At 48.2% G+C, this 23,850-nt stretch overlaps 1 protein-coding gene across 1 annotated transcript in view; it reads left to right on the top strand.

The window, feature by feature from the left end:
• The window catches only part of LOC106805098 (myelin regulatory factor-like), a gene marked incomplete at its 3' end in the record, with an annotated part of 59,894 nt that overhangs the window by 32,421 nt on the left and 3,623 nt on the right, over positions 1–23,850 (top strand). Inside the window, 12 exon segments of the mRNA XM_014806576.1 lie at positions 12,402–12,872; positions 13,233–13,282; positions 16,730–16,821; positions 17,438–17,665; positions 18,176–18,606; positions 18,912–19,084; positions 19,412–19,577; positions 20,309–20,402; positions 20,946–21,047; positions 21,644–21,661; positions 22,410–22,486; positions 22,972–23,173. Coding sequence (XP_014662062.1) covers positions 12,402–12,872; positions 13,233–13,282; positions 16,730–16,821; positions 17,438–17,665; positions 18,176–18,606; positions 18,912–19,084; positions 19,412–19,577; positions 20,309–20,402; positions 20,946–21,047; positions 21,644–21,661; positions 22,410–22,486; positions 22,972–23,173 — 2,104 coding nt within the window.

The raw sequence follows: 23,850 nt of genomic DNA, 5'->3' as shown, positions 1-23,850 counted from the left end.
TCCTTATCCCCTTCTCCCTTCTCCCCCTCCTCCTCCACCAGCTCCCTTCTCCCCTTCTACCCCTCCTCCTCCACCAGCTCCCTTCTCCCCCTCCTTCTCCTCTTCCTCCTTCTCCACCAGCTTCTCCCCTCCTTCTTCTCCACCAGCTTCTCCCCCTCCTCCACCACCTTCTCCCTTCTAAACTCCTCCTTCTCCACCAGCTTCTCCCCTCCTTCTCCACCGCGATTACATCTGATTGGTTATAACACAAACCACGTGACAAAATATGCAAATTATCTCCTGTACCGGCCTGAATATAGACAAACCCAGCCAAGTTGTATGTTTTGCTCGCCGCGCCCCCTACAGGCAGTGTAGCGTAGTGTAACGATACATAACGTTGTAAACAACCCTTATCTGATCAAATTCGCAGAGGTGGAGGCGGGAGAAATTTCCAGAAAATTCTTTTTTTCCAGGAATTCATTTTTTTTAGAAAACGTCCAATAAATGACACGTATGATAATGTAAGTTATGATAAGTGTAGGGCAGGTTTTTGATGTCTCTCTCACGCGTCACACGTCACACGTTGGTAGTGATAGGCACCCGGCAGATAGATGCGATATGATATGACTACTAGGCACTTAGGATATGACTACTAGGCACTTAAAAAAAACCTAACCCTAACCCTAACCCTAACCATAAAAAAAAAAAAAAATTAAATTAAAGTGCCTAGTAGTCATATCATATCGCATCTTTCTGCCAACACCTAGTGATAGCGATGCGATAGTAGTCAGCGAGGCTGAAGGTGTGGGTGAATTCGCTCTGGCATTGATTGCGTTTATTGTTTCTAGTGATTTACATTTATTATGCTCTCGTCTTTATTCGCCCCGCATTCCCCTGCAATCTAGGGAGCATCTGGCCTCCTTGTCACCCACTCTAGCTCTTCCCCCGCGAGCCACGCTGCTATCTAACGCAGAGGGGAAAGTTGTAAAGAAACGGTGAACGGAAAGAGAAAGTCGTGTCTCTATTGAATCGGTCAACAATCGCTTCCTATATTTGGACGCGCCACGAAGAATGCGATCAGTGGAAAAAAATACTCTTGCGTGGCCGTCTATCGTCACGACCCAGCGAACCCTTCCACGGCGCCCATCTAATAGCTCGTGTGTAGATTGCCACCCGTCGTCGCTGCGATCGCAGCAGCGTGCCAGCGCGGCGGTCGTGGCGTCAGTCTATCCACGTGACAGCGCAGGAATGAGGAATTGCTTGGCGCCGGCTGCGGCTGTGCGTGACGTCACGCGGCGTGCCTGGCACCCGCATCTTCGCTGAACTAGGACAATAGACCCATGGTCTGACGCCTGACCTCCGCACATACACACGCATGCGCGGCGCCGACACGCTAAGCGACCCGATGAAAGAGCTGTAACCATAGATATTTACGCGCACATAATTCTGCCATCGTGCACCACTGGCAGCAAGAACAGGTCCGCACCTGGAGCTACAGCACACACGCGGCGATTGACTATATATATTAACATATACATAAAAATAATTATATATTGTTAATATATATAGTCAATGGCCGCGTGTGTGCTGTAGCTGCAGGTGCGGACCTGTTCTTGCTGCCAGTGTCGTGCACACACAAACACACCCATCACAGTAATGCTCACCGTTAATATACTGCCACAATGCGTCCAAACATAGCTTCATATGTGTATTATCAAGAGTTAATAATGCTGAAGGGGTCGTTGTCGTATCAGGTACTACTGATATGTACCCGAGGACCCCGAGGTACATATATGTATACACAAAGTGTACCAGACTTGTACTACAGAAGTGTACCCTAACTCTAACCCTAACCCTAAACATACCTTATATAAAAATATAAATATATAATACTAAACAACCTAAAAACTACCTCGGGTGGCATATCTGTAGTACCTGATACGACAACGACCCCATCTGCGTTAATAATACCTCTTATTATTAGCTTTTGGTATTATATTGGATGTCTGTGATTTTATCGGCAAAGGTTTACATCAAATCGGATGTTGGCAAATGAGCTTTGCTGTGGCTGGCGGGGCAACGATGGCGGAGTCTGTTGAAGGGTCACACCCACGGGTGCGATGAAGTCGCGTTACTTGAAATGATGAAGTACAGCCAAACCTGTCTATAAAGGACACTGCGCTTCCCTGAAGTGGAAAATATGCACGTTAACCGCCTCTATGAGACGGTCATTTGTCTATAACGGTCACTCGTGTGTTTACCTTTTGGAGCAATGCCCTGGTAGTAGTAGTTAGTTACCCTCAAATAGTTTATATATATGAGGTATTAAAAAACATGAAACCCGAAGTCACCGAACCACTTTTCCGTTGTGTTTCTAACGCAAAATAAACAAACGTCACCTCTGTCGATTCGCGCTATAAAGTTTAAAAACACTAAAACATAAAGTTCTTTTTTATATATTTTTTCTCTCGACGTTGCGCACACCACCGCGAACATAAGAATTCTCCGCAAGAGTGGCCGCTCAGAGACACACGCTAAACGCTTGAGAGGGTCTATGACTCTATGTCCTCCCGGGTAGCTGCCGGAAGCGTACCCTGGTACTATCTAATATGCCGGACCGAACCTCGCCTACTCCAGCTAACGAGTCTAGGGAGTCGCCTACGCATACTCACTAACGCCTAACCCTAACGCCTAACCCTAATCCTAACCCTAACCCTAATCTTAATCCTAACCCTAACCCATATCAAAATAGTGACGCAGGGTACGTTCGATATACCGGACCCGTCACCGTACCCAGCGGTACGTTCCGGCAGTTACGCTGGGGGCATAGACCCTATGAGCCACGGCACTGCCTCCAACCGCATGTCTATTAATATCAAGAGTGCATAATAGAGATCTCTATTATCCACTCTTGTTAATATGTATGATATAAATAGCGCTGTCCATTCGACTTCATGACTCTGCAATTCTGATGGGAGCAGTTGAAGCTTCTTTGGTGGGATAGGATAGGTTGGATTTATCTGTCAGGCGATCTTGCGGGTCAGTGAGCGAAAACAATCACATTTTCTTCCCCTCTTGAGAATGTATAACGAAGATAGAGAACGGCGCAAAAGAGCTTCCATTTACAGTGAGTTTTAAATAGAGTTATTTTTAGGGAGAGAGAGAGAGAGAGAGAGAGAGAGAGAGAGAGAGAGAGAGAGAGCGCGCGAGAGAGAGAGAGCGAGAGAGAGAGGGACGTCACACGCATGACATTCTACGTTTGACTGTAAAACGTCGCGGCAGGCGAGGTGCGCGTGGTATTACGTCATCCCTTGCGATGACGTGCGCAGTAGCAGGATGCCATGTAGGACACGACGGCATGATGGATGCCCGCATGACGCATGGCGCGGGCCTGTCTTGCGTTCGCGTGCTGCAAGCGTTATCACTTGGCACGCTTATGGTACCTTCACTTTTTAACCCACTTATACGTACAGTTGTTTGCATGTCGCCATCTTGTGGGCGTGTTTAAACAACGAGCTCATGAGGAAGTTTTATTGCTCGTCATAAAACAAAAGTAAACAAAGCGTTGCTGCGGTGGCGGGATGTATACAGTGGCCAGCCCCCGCCAGCTACTGGTGTCTGTTCGCGTCTCTAAACGTTCATGGTTTTATGTTAATGAGGCTGTTTAATGCCTGATATGAAATTCGACACAAATGGCTGCCGAATGGCGAACCCCCCCCCCCTCCACACACACACACACACACACACACACACACACACACACACACACACACACACACACACACCACACACACAACACACACACACAAACACACACAGACACGCGCACGTGGAAGGCTACCCTTATATAAACGATCGTCCCTTTAAATCGACTGACGGCCACGTTCGGTTAAAAATGTTTAGAATATTTTTAAGGGACAATGGGGGGGGGGCTTTAACATAACAATGTTTTGGATGGCATATATGTGACCTAGTCTGGCTCAAGGGTCGTTGTCGTAACAGGTACTACAGATATGTACCCGAGGTAATATATGATACACAAAGTGTACCAGACTTGTACTACAGAAGTGTAGCCTAACGCCTAACACTAACCCTAACCCTAACCCTAACCCTAATCCGCTAACTCTAACCCTAACGCCTAACCCTAAACCAATACCTCATATAAAAATATAAACATATTATACTAAACAACCTAAAACTACTCGGGTACATATCTGTAGTACCTGTTACGACAACGACCCTTCGTGCCCTAGTCTGCTGGTGATAGTATAGTGAGCGTCACTGTCTGGTGGAACAACCTCTACATGTACGCGGTTACGTACAGACCTGATCTAATCTACTTCTCCTCGCTAAACTAGGATGTCAGACTTATCATTTTATCATTACTAACCAACTGAAGATTAAGAGCTGATAAGAACAATCTTGATATGTCCCACCAAGGGCCACTGTACATTTTAGTAATCTGTTGTGTACTCAGATCGGAGGGTCTTTGCTCGGACTTATTTTTTCAGTAAATAAATGTACTGTTTGCGCCAACACAGTGAGCTTACACTTGTTCTGCCACGGGGTGAAGGTGCGCATGAGACATGTGCACATGGCTGACCAGTAGAACGTGCTGTGCTAGCACACGGAGTCCAATGTACGCGATTCAGTTTGGGGCGGAGTACCCCTCCATCCCTCCGCCCCCGAAACATATACACAGAATCCCCCTCCCCCTTCCTCCGCTCCCGAAACATATACACAGAATCCCCCCCTTCCTCCGCTCCCGAAACATATACGGGTTTGTCTATATTCAGGCCGGTACAGGAGATAATTTGGCATATTTTGTCACGTGGTTTGTGTTATAACCAATCAGATGTAATCGCGGTGGAAAAGGAGGGGAGAAAGCTGTTGGAGAAGGAGGAGGGGGAGAAGGGAGAAGGTGGTGGAGGAGGGGGAGAAGCTGGTGGAGAAGGAGGAGGGGAGAAGCTGGTGGAGGAGGTGGTGGAGAAGTGGGGCAGGTGAGGTGCCCTTCTCCCTGGCACCAACCTTCTCCCTTCTCCACCACCTCTCCACACCTCCTCCTTCTCCACCAGCTTCTCCCTTCTTCCTTCTTCATTCTCCACCAGCTTCTCCCCCTCCTCCTTCTCCACCAGCTTCTCCCCTCTCCTTCTCTAACCACCCTTTTCCCTTCTCCCCTTCCTCCTTCTCCACCAGCTTCTCCCCTCCTCTCCACCTAGCTTCTCCCCTCCTCCACCACCTTCTCCCTTCTCCCTCCTCCTCTCCACCAGCCTTCCGCCCTCCTCTTTCTCACACCACCTTCTCCTCTTCCCCTGTCCTCTTTCTCCACGCAGCTTTCTTCCTCCTCCTTCTCCACCACCTTCTCCCTTCTCACCCTTCCTCCTCCTTCACTGGTCATCTTCTTCAAAGCTGGAAGTGACGTCCACGAACACGCGATTACATCTGATTGGTTTATAACACAAACACGTGATAAATATGCAAATTATCTCCTGACCGGCCTGAATATACACAAACCAACATATACACAGAATCCCACTCCGCTCCTCCGCCCCCGAAACATATACACAGAATCCCCCCTCCCTCCCTCCGCCCCCGAAACATATACACAAGAATGCCCCCCTCCCTCCTTCCGCCCCCGAAACATATACACAAAATTCCCCCGCTCCCGCCCCTCCGCCCCCGAAACATATACACAGAATACCCCCCTTCCTCCGCCCCCGAAACATATACACAGAATCCCCCCTCCCTCCCTCCACCCCCGAAACATATACACAGATTCCCCCCCCCCCTTCCTCCGCCCGGAAAAGTCGACGGTGAATCGGTAACGTGGCTGATCGGTCAGGGTACAAGGGCGCCGTCTTTCGGCAAAAAAGCGTATTTCGCGTGCTGGCGCTAAGCATAATATTATGCGCAACAGGTTGGTTGATAAACACACGACATCGTCGTTAGGGAAACCGTACCTAGCCGTGCGATGCTAATCTCCCAGCCGAGCAGTGGACGGCCGCCGTGTCTCTTTCCTGCGTCACAGTTAAATGGTGTGGGGACGAGGTGAAGAGACGGGGTACCAGTCTAGGCTAGCGTACACTCAGGCCTCCGGTCCGCGGATGAAGCTGGGATGTCCGCCTCGAATTTCGAGATTCCAGGCGTGTACACCTCGTGTCTGCGCGCACGCTATACTACGGGTACGGTGCAGAGAAACGGCTCTGCTGGCTCAGGGTACGAGGTCGAGTTCTCGTAGCACAAAGCCTGTTATAGTGTGTGTGCGCGCGTGTGTGTGTTGTGTGTGTGTGCGTGCGCCGTGCGTGTGTGTGTTGTGTGCGCGCGCAGCGCGTGCGTGTGCGTGCGTGCGTGTGCGTGTGCGCGTGATTACGTGCGCGTGTACATGACTGAGTGCCTGCGTGCGTGTGCGTGCGTCTGTGGTACGTGTGCGTGCGTGCTAATTTCAAAACAGCAAAAGCGATGCGACCAACATCAAAATTGCTGCCTCATTAGTAGGTGTTCGGCCTAGTTGCTCATAGCTAACTATAATTGTATTCCGCACGTGTGAGCACATCTTGTAGTAATCGCCTTGCAAATAAACAATTATGCAATTGCTCTGACATTGAAAAGCTACAGTTTTATATGTCGTATGCGTATATATTCCCCGCGGTTATATGACATGATCCTAACTTGGTGGTATGCGTACACGTTTACAGTTCGTTTCGTATTTCCTTTTATAAAGGAAGAGGGGGCGGTATAGTGTCACACAGAGATGTGACCGGACACTTGATGTTATATGTTAAATGTCTTCGTGACATTTACACTATCCTCCTAGCACCTGTGAACTCGCATTGCAAGTCATAAATAGATATTTAGGTTATTTTTATCGGTGCTCTTCAAAGCGATCTGTGTCACCGGAAAACAACCCGCGCGTCCTGCTATAGTAGCAGCTTTCGATTGGCGGTAGAATAATAAACACGCGAATTCTCATGTTTAGAACATAACTTCCTGGAATTAGTCTGTGAGCCATAACTGATCTTGTTTGGCTGTTGTGCTGAAGGGCATTACTGGTGGGAGAGTGGTTCACAATGACTAGAGGGCGGTAGTGTGCCACTGAACCCCCTTTCGAATTTTCGAAACCCCCTTTCGAACCCCCTTTCGAACCTCCTTTCGACTTTAGAATTTCAGCCCATCGAGCAGATTGCAGGTGGAGAACAGATTTGCCGAGTCAAGTTTGACATCGTGAAATTGGCCGCTGTTTTGCGATGTTATTTATTTTTTACTTTATTTCATAGGATCTTTTATTAGGATTAAATTAGTGTTACTGGAATGAGTAATTCTTGTCAGGCTGAATAGGGCGAGTTTTGGAACAGCGTGAGATGCCTATGTGGGCGCTCATTTTGCCATCAAGGCAAGCGTTTTTGTTCGCAACTAACCTGTGCTGGCCACATCATCAGCATTGACATGTGATGTCGCCAAACCATTTAGCAAAGTTCGGATGTCTCTGCCCATAGGCACTTGGAACGTCTCAATAAAAAAAATAATGGTAAATAAACATGAAATGTATTTATTACTAAAGTCTTAATGTTTCTCTACTCTATTTCGCCTATTATTGCCGATAATTACCCGTAAATGCCGGCCAAATGCTCATCTGCAACACACAAGTACACCGCACGCACGCCCTGTGCACAAACAACATGAATAACAGAGGTTACCCCTCGTGTTTATTTACCTTTTTTTTATTGAGACGTTCCAAGTGCCTGTGGCTCCGCGTCGTGTTCTTAATCGGTCAAGGTATGTTTTGTGGTTGCCACGTAAACGGCAAGAGGTTGAAAGCTTGTTTCGTCGCTCAATGACGTCACAGTGTCGTCACGTCCGTACGGACTCAAACTCCTGTTTTAAGGTGCATTGTGACCCTAACCCTAACCCTATTACCATAACCCTAACCCTATAAAAAATTGTACAGTCCACACTGTGACGTCATTGAGCGACGAAACAAGCTTTCAACCTTTTGCACGTAAACGAGCAATTTAGAATAACAAGAGGGCGCCACCAGACACCCTGCTTGCATAGCAGAAACGTCATCAGCCGGAGTTAAAATGTCTATCGTGATTGGTCCTTGAACTTTTCCAGCCGATGGCGTGTTTGCATGGTCCAATCGTCGGTGGCGCCGCTCTGCGGCAGAGCAAGCGTGACGACTGTTTGATGGGTCAGTCTAACGTCATTAACAAGCTAAACTCTCCACGGCTACAGCGCGATGTTTTCTAAACAAATGTATACACGCACTATGTTCCGGCAATATTTCGGAAGGCGTTCCCTGCCGTAGCGTCGCGCCCGCGGGGTTCGTGGCGACAAGTTGATAAATGTAACCCGAGTAGCCAAGCCAAAGAGTGAGAGAGAGAGAGAGAGAGAGAGAGAGAGAGAGAGAGAGAGAGAGCTTGGGGCTACTCGTTAGCTCTCGCTATAGTCTGCTCGCGCGTGCACGTGCGCGCGTGCGTGCGTCAGTAGGTAACATCCGCCATTGTATACCCTGGGGCGATGGGCGCAAGCCCCATACGTGTCATTTCCTTAACGCGGGAGTAAATCTAGACTGTCCCCACTCGGGCCCAGTAGAATACCGGTATTGTGCGTGTAACACACACACACACACACACACTCACACACACGCAAACCCATGCGCTCGCACGCAGGAGCATTCACACACTCGCGTGGCTAGCAGTAGCACTATAACTACAGGCAAGCATGATGCTAGGAATAGCAGATCAACTACTTTTACGGATTGAAGAGTTTCACAGGTAATCTCGTGGGCGTGGAATAACGAAGGAGGTGATCTGATATCGGTGGATTTGATTGAAAAATAAGCGGTATTTACCTAGTGCAGATAAAGTGAAACAACAAAGATGTGCCGTTGTAGGACAATATGCGCGACAGCTGGAATATACATGTTTCATTTGTAATCAGCAGTATGATAACCTCAACTTTGGTAACCTACCCCTAACCGCACCGGTGTGTATTAGCATTGGTATTACTATTAGCATCAACCTGGAGCTACATGAATGGTGACCATTTTGGAGTGTGTTGTTTCGTGCTGACGTGGTGCCGTCACCGGTGTCGTGTGTGAGGGCTGTGCCTTCCCCGGTCCGCCCCTCAGCGGGATCGAGTTAACACAGGGACAAGACTACAAGCCGACAGGATATATCGAGTGCATTTACTGTCGCCGTGGTTACGGATCGTGCGGATGTGATTGGGAGAATGGCGGTGCGAATGTTGCGAAACCGGGAGGTTTTGTGAACGAATGGAGAACGCTCGATCCCGGTGAATGGGGGAGTGAGTGAGTGCTGGTTGCATCCTGTTGTTCCGCGATAACAACGGGGTTCTGTGTTCGCTTCCCGTTCGCCGGAGAGCCGGGAAAGTGTCAGCACACGGAACCGTCTATCGGTTTGAACGCCTAGCGGTGCCGCGTATCGGTTAGCGCGCCTGGTTGAGCAGCGCTCAGGATGTAGCGCGACCGTCGTTTGCTCGGTTTTGCTGTGATAGAACTTCAGATGGGAATAACTTTCCCACGGGCGTAGATTGAGGGTGCTCGGCTCTGATTGGCTAATTTATTATTTTTGGCTAATTTTGTTTATTTTAAAATTTAAAATTTGTTTTTTTTTGTAAATTTGTAATATTTTAGCATTAGGGTTAGGGTTAGGATTAGGGTTAAGGTTAGGGTTAGGGAAATAAGAGTATAATAATATAATAATATAGGGAAATGATTGCAGTGACGTCATAAGACGTGATCACGTGCCTTCAATCTACGCCCGTGGGAAGGGTTTGTCTATATTCAGGCCGGTACAGGACATATAATTTGCATATTTTGTCACGTGGTTTGTGTTATAACCAATCAGATGTAATCGCGGTGGAGAAGGAGGGGAGAAGCTGGTGGAGAAGGAGGAGGGGGAGAAGGGAGAAGGTGGTGGAGGAGGGGGAGAAGCTGGTGATATATTGGATGTCTCTGATTTTATCGGCAAAGGTTTAGATCAAATCGGATGTTGGCAAATGAGCTTTGCTGTGCTGCGGGCAACGATGGCGGAGTCTGTTGAAGGGTCACACCCACGGGTGCGATGAAGTCCGTTACTTGAATGATGAAGTACAGCCAAACCTGTCTATAAAGGACACTGCGCTTCCCTGAAGTGGAAAATATGCAGTTAACCGCCTCTATGGAACGGTCATTTGTCTATAACGGTCACTCGTGGTGTTTACCTTTTGGAGCAATGCCCTGGTAGTAGTAGTTAGTTACCCTCAAATAGTTTATTATATGAGGTATTAAAAAACATGAACCCGAAGTCACCGAACCACTTTTCCGTTGTGTTTCTAACGCAAATAAACAAACGTCACCCTCTGTCGATTCCGGCTATAAAGTTTAAAAACACTAAAACATAAAGTTCCTTTTTTATATTTTTTCTCTCGCGTTGCCACACCACCGCGAACATAAGAATTCTCCGCAAAAGTGGCCGGCTCAAGAGACACACGCTAAACGCTGAGAGGGTCTATGACTCTATGTCCTCCGGGGTACTGCCGGAACGTACCCTGGTACTATCTAATATGCCGGACCGTACCTCGCCTACTCCACTAACGAGTCTAGGGAGTCGCCTACGCATACTCACTAACCCTAACCCTAACCCTAACCCTAATCCTAACCCTAACCCTAATCTTAATCCTAACCCTAACCATATCAAATAGTGACCAGGGTACGTTCCGATATACCGGACCCGTCACCGTACCCAGGGTACGTTCCGGCAGTACCCTGGGGGGCATAGACCCTATGAGCCACGCGCACTGCCTCCAACCGCATTGTCTATTAATATCAAGAGTGCATAATAGAGATCTCTATTATCCACTCTTGTTAATATGTATGATATAAATAGCGGTGTCCATTCGACTTCATGACTCTGCAATTCTGATGGGAGCAGTTGAAGCATTCTTTGTGGGATAGGATAGGTGGATTTATCTGTCAGGCGATCTTTGCGGGTCAGTGAGCGAAAACAATCACATTTTCTTCCCCTCTTGAGGAATGTATAACGAAGATAGAGAACGGCGCAAAAGAGCTTCCATTTACAGTGAGTTTAAAATAGAGGTTATTTTTAGGAGAGAGAGAGAGAGAGAGAGAGCGCGCGAGAGAGAGAGAGCGAGAGAGAGAGGGACAGTCACACGCATGACATTCTACGTTTGACTGTAAAACGTCGCGGCAGGCGAGGTGCGCGGTGGTATTACGTCATCCCTTGCGATGACGTGCGCAGTAGCAGGATGCATGTAGGACACGACGCCATGATGGATGCCCGCATGACGCATGCGCGGGCCGTTCTTGCGTGCTGCAACGTTATCACTTGGCACGCTATGGTACCTTCACTTTTTAACCCACTTATACGTACAGTTGTTTACATGTCCCATCTTGTGGGCGTGTTTAAACAACGAGCTCATGAGGAAGTTTTATTGCTCGTCATAAAACAAAAGTAAACAAAGCGTTGCTGCGGTGGCGGGATGTATACAGTGGCCAGACTTCTCCCCTCCTCCTTCTCCACCACCTTCTCCCTTCTCCCCTTCCTCCTCCTTCACCATCTTCTTCACAGCTGGAAGTGACGTCACGAACACGCGATTACAACTGATTGGTTATAACACAAACCACGTGATAAAATATGCAAATTATCTCCTGTACCGGCCTGAATATAGACAAACCCCCGTGGGAAAGTGACACCCACTTCAGATGACCTACGTAAACCCGCACATTGCGGCCGCGGGCCATGGCTCTACCCTGCTCACGGCCGCCGGCGAGCCTAGCAGAACGTGAGGCGCATAGAGCGGCGCAGGGTAGGGTACGCGTGCGTGGGTAGAGCCATCGCAAGTGGTGCCGGAGCGGACTGGGACAGTGGCCTTTTAATTCGTGCGTACTACTTAGTGCGTGCGTGCGCGTGCGTGCGTGCGTGCACTACCGGATCTCACGACATTCTCTACTGTTCATACGTTAGAGCTCGGAAAACTAGCAAAAAGTTTCCTATAGGCTATTAGATCGTTATCAAAACAATTATTGTTGTCATACAACCGTTAGCAAATGTGTATACCGTGATTCGCTGCTTGCAATGTAGGCGAATTACAGAATATTGATGCAGACAATTTAAAAAATATTGCTGGTATCATAAATGTCAAGGGTGGAAAATAATCCATGAAATATCTATATGTTATGCATAATCATCCTGACCTTGTAATCTCAGTTGTCTTTTCCATGGCCAAATCAGTCTTACGATAAACAGCTATAAATCTATGGGCATTAATTTATTACATCTGTTCATGTCATTTATTTATAATAGTTTTACGTTAATATCGCTGGGATTCATCATTCATCGGTTGTGTAGCTTTAATTAATCTGAAATGGTTTCTATAATTGACTCATTAATTTGTTGCAGTAATTTCGAGACGTTCGCGAATGGTAGTGGCGAGGACCATGATCATCACCAACATCATCAACATCACAGCCACGGTCACTGCCACAACCAAAACCAGAACCAAAGCCATGGCAAGATACCGAACTCTACCCTGCCGCAGAGTAACCACTGCAACAAGGCACGGCAGCACGGAGAGGAGCGCCACCTAGCGAACAGCCACCACGGAGAGCAGCGCCACCTGCAGCAGAACCAGCACGGAGAGGAGCGCCACCTACCGCAGTCGCAACACGGAGAGGAGCGCCACCTACCACACTCACAGCACTCAGAGGAGCGCCACCTACCACACTCGCAACACGGAGAGGAGCGCCACCTACCACACACGGAGCACGCAGAGGAGCGCCACCTAGTGCACACGCAGCAGCACACGCCCGACCGACTCTCTGACTACAGTGACGCGATGTCTTTCAAAAACTCTGTCCATTATGCGAAAGGGTTAGTAAACCACAAGGAATCCTGACTGTAGATAAAATGCGGGAAGACAGCGTATGCGAGAAGAATGAAGGGCTGGAATCACACGTGCTTGATGCACTGTTCGTGTGTATCTGGGCACGGGAACACAGAGATCTGTTTCCTACTGCCAGCTAGTAGCAAGCTCGGTCTCGGTTGATCATGATATTGTCCTGAGATTTAAACAAGGTCGTGGGATTGAAACAAGTAATATTATCTAGCAATACATGTAATTATCAGAGTGTAACTTCTGCATAAACTTAAGGGCTTCATGTTAGCAAGCTAGGCCTCGGAAGCTGTTGCCCCGGCAATGGTGCGAGTGATCGTGTTTATTCTTTCTAACAGGTCACTGCCGGAAAGTCCGCCGGAATCAGAACCATACTCACCTCCTGAAAGTAAGTACGATGCCACATGATCAGTGACCATGAGTGGAAGGGAGGGCGGTTGGAGGGAGGTTCTTAGGGCAAGGTGAAGGATGGGATGATGATGATGAGAGGGAGGCAGTGGGAGCAAGGTGGAGGATGGGAGGGAGGTTGTGGATGGGAGGAGAAGGATGAGAGGGCAGAGAAGGATAGGAGTAGGATGGGAGGGAGGCTGTGGGTGGGAGTAGATGGATGGGAGGGAGGGGGCGTAGATGGAGGACTGTGGGAGGTACCAACGTGACGGGTGGTATGAAGTTAGAGAGATTAGGCTGGTAGAAGAGGGTTTGTGTGTAGAAAGCTGGGAAAGGGAGTATAGGGGCAGAATCAAGGTTATTAAATAAGGGTGGGAGTTGGCTCCTGTGGGGAAGCAGGTTGTATTACTGTTGATTGTAGGTGTGGACATGCATCCTAATCACTGAGTGTAATCTATTCCTTTGATTTTACTTTCACGCCTGCAGAAGGACGTAAGAGTAGGTATCTCAAACGATTGTGGTTGGTCTTACTCTGATCTTAATGAAATCAACCGGATTGTATCTTTCCCAAACGTGTTTACGTGCTGCCAGTTAACACAGTAAAACACAGTGTAACACAGTCAACACTGTACAACACATTATAACACAGAACAACGCTGTTACACATTATAACACAGTCAACACAGTACAACACTGTATAACACAGTCAACACAGTACAACACTGTATAACATAGTACAACACAGTCAGCACTGTATAACATAGTACAACACAGTCAACACTGTATAACATAGTACAACACAGTACAACACAGTATAACACAGTCCAACACTGTTACACAGTACAACACAGTCAACACAGTACAACACAGTATAACACAGTCAACACTGTATAACATAGTACAACACAGTACAACACAGTACAACACCGTATAACACAGTATAACACAGTACAACACAGTGCAACACCGTATAACACAGTACAACACAGTACAACACCGTATAACACAGTACAACACCGTATAACACTGTATAACACTGTATAACACCGTATAACACAGTATAACACCGCATAACACAGTCCAACACTGTTACACAGTACAACACAGTATAACACAGTCAACACTGTATAACATAGTACAACACAGTGCAACACCGTATAACACAGTACAACACAGTGCAACACCGTATAACACAGTACAACACCGTATAACACAGTACAACACCGTATAACACAGTATAACACAGTATAACACAGTATAACACCGTATAACACAGTATAACACAGTATAACACTGTATAACACTGTATAACACCGTATAACACTGTATAACACTGTATAACACTGTATAACACTGTATAACACTGTATAACACAGTATAACACTGTATAACACAGTACAACACCGTATAACACAGTACAACACCGCATAACACAGTATAACACCGTATAACACAGTATAACACTGTATAACACAGTACAACACCGTATAACACAGTACAACACTGTATAACATAGTACAACACAGTACAACACCGTATAACACAGTCAACACTGTATAACATAGTACAACACAGTACAACACCGTATAACACAGTACAACACAGTGCAACACCGTATAACACAGTACAACACAGTGCAACACCGTATAACACAGTACAACACAGTACAACACCGTATAACACAGTACAACACCGCATAACACAGTATAACACTGTATAACACCGTATAACACTGTATAACACTGTATAACACAGTATAACACTGTATAACACAGTACAACACCGTATAACACAGTACAACACCGCATAACACAGTATAACACTGTATAACACCGTATAACACAGTATAACACAGTATAACACAGTATAACACTGTATAACACAGTATAACACCGTATAACACAGTACAACACAGTATAACACAGCATAACACAGTATAACACTGTATAACACTGTATAACACTGTATAACACTGTATAACACCGTATGACACCGTATACCACAGTATAACACTGTATAACACAGTATAACACAGTATAACACAGTATAACACTGTATAACACTGTATAACACAGTATAACACCGTATAACACAGTATAACACCGTATAACACTGTATAACACCGTATAACACCGTATAACACCGTATAACACCGTATAACACAGTATAACACAGTATAACACTGTATAACACTGTTCCAACCTCGCGTGCAAGGGGACCACCACCGCGACCAGACCAGACGCTGTACCACACACCTGTCGCTAGTCCTAGACTCAATCAGATAAGATCTGCGTAATATCATTGATCATATATCATCGTGGCAGTCCCCTTCTTGCGTCTCTCTCACGCAGATAAGGTGGCAGAGACACTTGGCTGTGTGATGTGCCTGGTGCAGGCAGGTACACGGGCTGAATGCTCGGCACAGAAACCACAGCGCTGGATTAGCAAAACAACGACCAAGGCGCCAGATAGCTCTACTACTATAGCCCGCGTACTGTTGCCGCAGGCCACATGTTACAGTACTAGAGCTAGGCGCCGGAATGCAACGCGTACAGAGCTGTGCACATCAGCTGTGATTAGATAGTGCAAATGTCGCGCTGCCTGCCCCCGCTGGTTCAGCAGTGTTTGAATTCCCTCCCCCCGCTTTTCTGTCCGTCCTGATGGCGGGTGACTAAGTGTGAATACGCTCACGCACCCCACTCATCGCGTTGCTGGTGGGTGATTACGTATGAATTTCATCTCCCGTCCCTCTACTCATATTGGCGCGTTCTTGTATCAGATGGAATTTCATTACTTACACCTGTCCTCGCACGGTTGGCGTATCATGGAGCATTCCCTCGCTCACACTTATCTTCACATACTTGGTGCGTCAGGGAGAATACATGCTATAGCACCTGTCCGCATGTGATTGGTGTAGATACAATAATGTCACCCAACACACGAGTAATGGGCAGGAAAAGGTGCCCCAACTCTTGTGTGTGGTTACATTATTGTATCTAATGGTTATTGTATCTGGGATAATTCGCTCCCCCACCCCTTCTCACATGGCTGGTGTACCCGGAAGAAATTTCATCTCTCACACATCCTCCCCCCAAACGTGGTTGATGATTCAGGGATAATTCCCTTCCCTATCCCTTTTTCCCGCAGGACCGGTGTATCCGGAAGAAATTCGTTGCCTTGCGCCTCTCCCAATGTAGTTGGTGTATCAGGAAGAATATCTCCTCTCCCCACCCTCTTCTCCTCACACGATTGGAGTATCCGGGATAACTCCCCTCCCCACCCACTCCCTCACTCCCTCTGGGTGTGTTGTTGACTGGGCGTGTGTTATATAGCGGGATCATCGCTCCGTACCACCAGGAGTAGATAATAGGGAACCTATTATCCCTATTATCTACTCCTGGTACCACGCTACGACGATCCACCGACACGCGGTGTTTTTGTGTTGCAGATAACGGCAAGCAGTCGACAATAAGCAGCATATCGAGTACGGTGCCGCCTGCTAACTACTCGCAGCCGTCGCTGTACGAACACATGAAGCAGGTATATACGTTGTCTCCCGCAAGCATCAGTAGTAGCCGCACCAGCAGCAGCAGTAGTAGTAGACACGCCAGCAGCAGCAGTAACGCTTTTGGCAGCAGTGGCAACAGCAGTGACACTAACAGTAGTGGCTACAGCAGTAGCAGCAGTAACACTGGCAGCAGCAGTAACACTGACAGCAGTGGCAGCATGTATCAAAGATTCTTGGAGCTGGTAAGAGAGCTTGATGCGTATCCCCGGCGTAGCATTAAGAAAGGCTGACGTTTATATGAGTATAATGCTCTCTTGGTAGTGTCACTAGCCTGTGTTAGTGCGACCTTAGAGGGAACTCTCTGTCAACTCTCGTGCTGTCTGTCACCAGTTGTCTGCCACAGTACGTGCTTTGCGGTAACAGTGTGCATCGCTATGTAACCGTGGTGACGAGTGACAATCGGTAGTTCATCACCGCGGTAACGCTACTGATGCCGTCCATTCGCAGTAATGGAGTGCGTCCATACGTAACCGCGGCGACGAGTGTCGGTTGCTCGTCGCCGCGGTAACGGAGGGCGTCTGTACGTAACCGCGGCGACGAACGTCGGTTGTTTGTCACCGCGGTAACGGAGTGCGTTTTTCCCTGCAGATCTTCAACAACGGTTCGTTGAACAACGTGCCGTCGTCGCAGCTGTCGCCCCCGCACTCCACCCAGCAGCCCTCCCCACAGCACTCCGCGGGGCTTCACTCGCCCCCACAGACACAGCAGCCACAGCAGCAGCAGACGCAGCCGACCCATAGCTCACCGGTGCATAACAACCTGCAGGCTGATTCCGTCACCACATCCTCCCCCTCACACGCGCAGCAAGCTACGCAGGTACACTAACGCTTAGTTTAGTAGCCCCGCCCCTGTTCCATCGTCGCCATCATACGTCATCACTGCGACCCTAACCATACGCTCTAACCCTAACTCTAACCCCTAGCCTTAATCTTAAACCTAACCCTAACCCATAGCCCTAGCCCTTGCTATATCGTTAACCAACCCATAACCCTAACCCTAGTTTGATGTTATGTGTATACATGTGTGTTTGTAACGAATTCTAGGGTTTTGAACTAATGTCACAATGTTGCAGGGAGTGGGAGGGGGTGTATGCGTGGCACATGACAGTGTTGCATGATGTTGGAGGGAGGGCATGAAATATGTGTCATATTGTTGAAGGGGGTTGGAGGGTCTGTAGATGACACAATGTTGCAGGGTGTTGGAGGGCATACATGTAATGTGTTACAATGTTGCAGGGTGTTGGAGGGCATGCGTGTAATGTGTTACAATGTTGCAGGGTGTTGGAGAGCAGAGAGCATGCGTGTAATGTGTGTTACAATGTTGCAGGGTGTTGGCGGGCAGCCCGCGACCGCGCAGCAGCTGCTGCACTACATGAAGACGACAAACCAGTTGAATGCCGCAGCACTGCAGCAGCACCTTCACAACGTCATCGCCCGCAGCACACCCGTCATGACCGCTCCGGCGCCGCTGCCGCCGCCGCACCTCAACAACCAATCCCCCACAGCCTCCGCCGCCGTTACCGCGACGACCAGCCCCCAGCATCTCGCCTCCGCCGCCGGCACGCAGACGATGGGCTTCCTGCCAATCTGCGGCTCGCCCGCGCACACGCTGCCCGTGCTGGCGCCCCCTGGTGTGCCGCTGGCCGGCTGCGCCATCGCGGCGGCGTCGTCGTCGTCGTCGTTGTCGCCGCAGCACGTGGCGGCGGGGGGAGCCGGAGGAGGAGGGGTCGCCAAGCAACTGCCGCCCAACTTTGGAGTGTGAGTTTTTGCTAGCGAGAGCCGCTGCCCTGTGGGTTACGTGTACTGTCGAAACTTTCAAACCCGTGTTAGCCGTCCCCTCTATAGAACAGTCACCTGTCTATAACAGCCACTTGGAGGTTTCCCTGGAGCGACCTTCATGTACATGATTTATTGATGTTCATCGGTAGTCTAAGTAGAAGGAAAGTTCATCAACTGAAGGGTGCATGTTGTTCTACACGTGATCTTCTGTTGGCGTTGTTCGTCCAGTGTTGTTCCGATGCGTTCTGTGCGATAGCTGACGTGATCTGTTCGTCTGTTCGTAGCATGAACAACTTGCAGAACCAACCGGCGAAGAAGCGAAAGTACGAATCACCGAACAACACGGTGAATGAGAAGAACGCGAACAGCCTGTTGAATGGCCTTCTACAGAACATCAAGCAGGAACCAGGTACGCAGCCAAGCATTGCCATAGTGCCAGATGTTGGCATATTGCCAGGTATTTATATATTGCCAGACAATGACGGTTGCTGGCCATAATGCCAAACGTCAATGTTATCTTCTTGATTAGCATTTACATCTGTTCTGACTCATTGATGGATTCACTGATGGTGTTATTTGACTCGTACAATTGCCAGTCGCTGTCACTAATGTGCATTATTGCCATCTAATGTGCACGACGTTGCCATCTAACATGCATCATTACCAGACGTTGCCGTCTAACGTGCATTATTGCCAGACGTTGCCATCTAACGTGCATTATTACCAGACGTTGCCATCTAACGTGCGTCATTGCCAGACATGTGACGTGCGTCGTTGCTTGCAGACATGTCACCGCTGGGGCAGCCGTCCCCCGACACGGACGACTCGATGTTTGACATGTATGACAATGGAGACGCTGTCTATGCGGACGGCTCCTACCAATGCATCAAGTTCCAACCGTTTCAGCCGCCCAAGTGGCACACGCTGTACGACGCGTCCTGCAAGGAACTGTAAGTGTAGCAAGCAGGGATCAGTACATGTAGCAAGCAGGGAACAGTAAGTGTAGCAAGCAGGGAACAGTAAGTGTAGCAAGCAGGGAACAGTAAGTGTAACAAGGAACAGTAAGTGTAGCAAGCAGGGAACAGTAAGTGTAACAAGGAACAGTAAGTGTAGCAAGCAGGGAACAGTAAGTGTAGCAAGCAGGGAACATTAAATGTAGCAGGAAACTGAGGTGTAGCAGGGAACAGTAAGTGTAGGAAGCAGACGGAACTGCACGTGTAGTAGGGAACTGCACGTGTAGTAGGGAACCGCACGTGTAGCGATCAAGGAACAGTTAGTGTCGCTTGCAAGTAACAGTAGTGAAGCTTCGTGTGGCTGTCGTGTTGAGCGGTGTAATCGGATGCTACATGAACAGCAGTAGATGCCACCACTCTGTGATGGAGCCAAGGGCGTAGCCAGGAATTTGGATTGGGGGGTGGGGTCTTCAAGCGAGTAACAAGTGGTCTGACATTTTTTTTTTTAATTAAATGTAAAAATAGTGCTTTAAAATCAATTTAGACGCTGTTTTGTTGACAATAATATTTCTTCTGCTGCTCTTTTTTTGAATTTTTTTTTGGATTTTGATTTTGATTGGGGGGTCCTAGGGCCCCCAGGACCCCCCTGGCTACGCGCTTGGATGGAGCGATTGTGGTAAGTATGAGACGCTTGCTGCTTGTCGTTTACGCATTCGTCTGTGTTGCAGCCCGGGACCGACGTATCGCATAGATGCTGATAAGGGCTTCAACTTCTCCGTATCGGATGATGCCTTCGTCTGCCAGAAGAAGAACCATTTTCAGGTGAGTGACGATGGAGGAGTGTGGATTTATTCATTGCTCACGACTCGGCTGTCTACCTATCAATATTAGCAGGCAGTTCATAAAACCTTACTTCGTAAAAAAAGTTCTGCAAAGTATGTGTGTGCACGTGTAAACTGGTATAGCTTTACCGACCTTGCAGCAATGTCCAAGGGGTGTGGTTACTCCTCTAAGACGATTAGATTAGTTACTGACCCTAGATAGAAATTCGTTTAATCGATAATTTTAAACTTGATAGACAGCTATAAAGACACTAGGCGTTATATTAGAATGGAAACCTGTCTATTACGGACACTTTTGGCAGTTCCTTTGAGCAACCCTTATGTATAGGTTTGATTATAGCCAAGATATTCCCACGTTAGTAGCCTTGTGGCAGTTTTCCTCATGCTTGTAGGTCATATAAGGTCATACCCATATAAGGTCATACCCATATAAGGTCATACCCATATAAGGTCATACCTTTTCGTTAATGTTCACTTCCGCACCTTTCCCGAGACGATTTCTAGTTTGTGATTTTCTCACTAGGTGACGTCGCATGTCGGCCTCAACGGAGACCCAAAGATCGTGAAGACGCCCGATGGATACAAGAAGATCGATAGCTGGCAGCTTCACTTTTACGGCGTCAAGGTAAGCTACGCGTCTGTCGTCTGTCGCTAGGTGTTTTTCTCTCTCTCTCTCTCTCTCTCTCGCTCTCTCTTTCTGCCATGCTTGCTGTCTGCTGCGTGTGTGCACCTGTCAGAATGAAGAAGGAAATATTCCAGAACGTGCTTCTGCCGATGGTAGACTGGAAATTTGCAAAATGCGCGGGAATAATAATTTCTCGTTTACTTCGAAACGAGATTTCCTGTTGTTATGGGGCAGACGAAAACTGACGACGACAAATCGAAAAAATTCGCCCGACAAAATTCGCTTATTTTAATCGATGGCAATGCCAAACGTTGCTGCTGGTACACACTGTGTTACCATCGCTGTGTCTAAATCAAACACATAGCCAGCAGACCGCCGAGCTTGCAGCGGGTGAACCGACATTCAGCTTGTTTGTATGTGAATTGATATGTCATTACTGTGTGTGTTTCACGTGTCTAAAGATTCAGTGAGCGTCGGCTAGTAAATATCGCAGCTGTTTGTTTGTGAACCCCTGCTGACCCCTGCTAGGGACTAGACTGCCACCTAGTCTTCCTACCCGTTTCATCGTTGTTCTGTCTTCTTATTTCATGTCACAGATGAAAAGATCGCAAAATGTAAGTCTCCAGTCTATCGTCCTGGATCGCTCTGTTCCACTGTCTCTTACTCACGTTCACATCGGTTCCTCTTCTCTCTCTCTCTCTCTCCTTCTCATCTAGTTTTCTCGTAGATTCACTGACGATAGACCACGTATAATGAGACTGCAGACTTCTTGTGATCTTCGTAGCTAGATGGAAGCATGAGCCGACTATAGCGTTCGCTTGTTTCGCGTGTAATTTCGCAGTGATGATTCCGCACTAAATTTCGGGGTTGTTCTTTCTATGGTAACACCTAACACTGCGCTGGCTATATATATATATTTATACATGTTCACTGCCTTTTAAAGTAATACACTAGTGCTATTGCTACTGAGAAATCTTTCATGGAAGGAACAGGGGAGCTTGCAACGGGGGAGGAGGATGGTGGCTGTGGAACGGGGAAGGTTTGTGAAACGGCGGAGGAGAATGATGGAAGGGCAGTGAAACACGGAAGAAGGCTGGTGGGATCGCTGTAAAAACTTACCGAGATAGATATGGGTGTGTAAGGTAGTGGAACGTGCGTGATAACATCATGAGAACTCGGGGCTAGATTGAGACGGGGACGGAGGCTAATGGGAGGCGCATAATGCAGTGGCTTAGAAACGTGGGGTGGAGGTTGAGGAGAGCGACGCGGTAACCTCCTGCAGCTGAGAAGAAACTACAGGGAGTTGGGCGGGGCAGGAAATCTTGGCCGAGTTTTCATCTCTCGCTTTGCTTCCCCCCGCAGATGGATTCGATGACGCAGACGATTAAGGTGGAGCAGTCGCAGTCGGACAGAAGCAAACGTGCCTTCCATCCTGTACCGTGAGTACCCCCGCCGAGTGCACGCGAGTAAAGGAAGAGTCGTGACAGTGGCTTATGATTGTCAGTGGCGGTGAATTGCCGGCGGTGGTAGAGGTTGCACGATTTAGGATGACTGCGATCACTGATGTTGACATGACGACTCGACTACAACGATGGTGACAATGATGTGACATAATCTGACATTTGTGACGTGTTTATGACATTTATAATCATAGTCATGATAACAGTAGTGATGATGACGATAGTATCAGTGGTGGCAACAAGTGATTCGACAATGACAGTTGCGATGATGTTGGCGATGATGACAGCCGTGATTTTGTTGACGATTGTGGCAATGACGATGTTGGTGACAATAATGTCGATGACAGCCACGATGATGTTGACGATGACGATGTCGGTGATGATGACATCGATGACAGCCGTGACGATGACGCCGTCAGCGGTCGTATGACAGCGCTGACTCTCCCCCTTCGCCTCGCACGCAGGTTGCAGCTGCAGCCGGGTCAGCTGTCGAAGGTCACCGTCGGCCGGCTGCACTTCAGCGAGACGACGTCGAACAACATGCGTAAGAAGGGCAAGCCAAACCCGGACCAGCGCTTCTTCCTGCTCGTCGTCTCACTCAACTGTCACTGCGGCAGCAGCAACTACCAGATCGTCGCGCAGGCCTCCGAGCGCATCATCGTCAGGGTACGTAGCGTCGCACCTCCACCGCCCGCAGATAGAGATGGACCCCAGCCCACCCCCCTACCATGGTCCAGATAGACCCCTGCATGCCCCACTAGGGTTGAAACCTTTCCCACCCACCCTATTGGGGTTGAAACCTCCTCCACCCCCCTCTAACTGATGTGGAAACGTCCTCCACCCATCCCATTGGGAACCTCCTCTACCCACCCCACTGGGGTCAAAACCTCTTCTACCCACCCCACCGGCATCGAAACCTCCTCCACCCACCCTACTGGGGCCGAAACCTTCTCCACCCACCCCACTGAATTTAAAAACATTTCCCTTTACATTGAAATCGACCGCGATACTCGACTCGCGATTGAAATCTACCTAACCCACTCTATCAAGGTTATATAGCTACCCCCACCCTTCCCATCAAAACCTACCCCACCCACATCGCCTCACTTTGATAAAAACCAACCCCTGCTCTTCCGTGAATCGAACTTAAGCCTCTTTCACCATCTTGTTCTCCCCTAATCCTCCCCAGGGGAAAGGCAGCAATATCTGACAACACAGATCATTTCTATGAACCAGGGGCCCGTTGTCAGAAACAAAATTGATCTTAACATTAGTCTTAACATGAACTATTTCTCTTAGACCGTTGACAGAAATGCTGCGAAGTTACGAGAATGAAAAATCGT

Source organism: Priapulus caudatus, unplaced genomic scaffold (genome assembly GCF_000485595.1).
Source record: "Priapulus caudatus unplaced genomic scaffold, Priapulus_caudatus-5.0.1 Scaffold99, whole genome shotgun sequence".
Lineage (NCBI taxonomy): Eukaryota > Metazoa > Priapulida > Priapulimorpha > Priapulimorphida > Priapulidae > Priapulus > Priapulus caudatus.
This window is presented reverse-complemented; position numbering and strand designations above follow the sequence as displayed.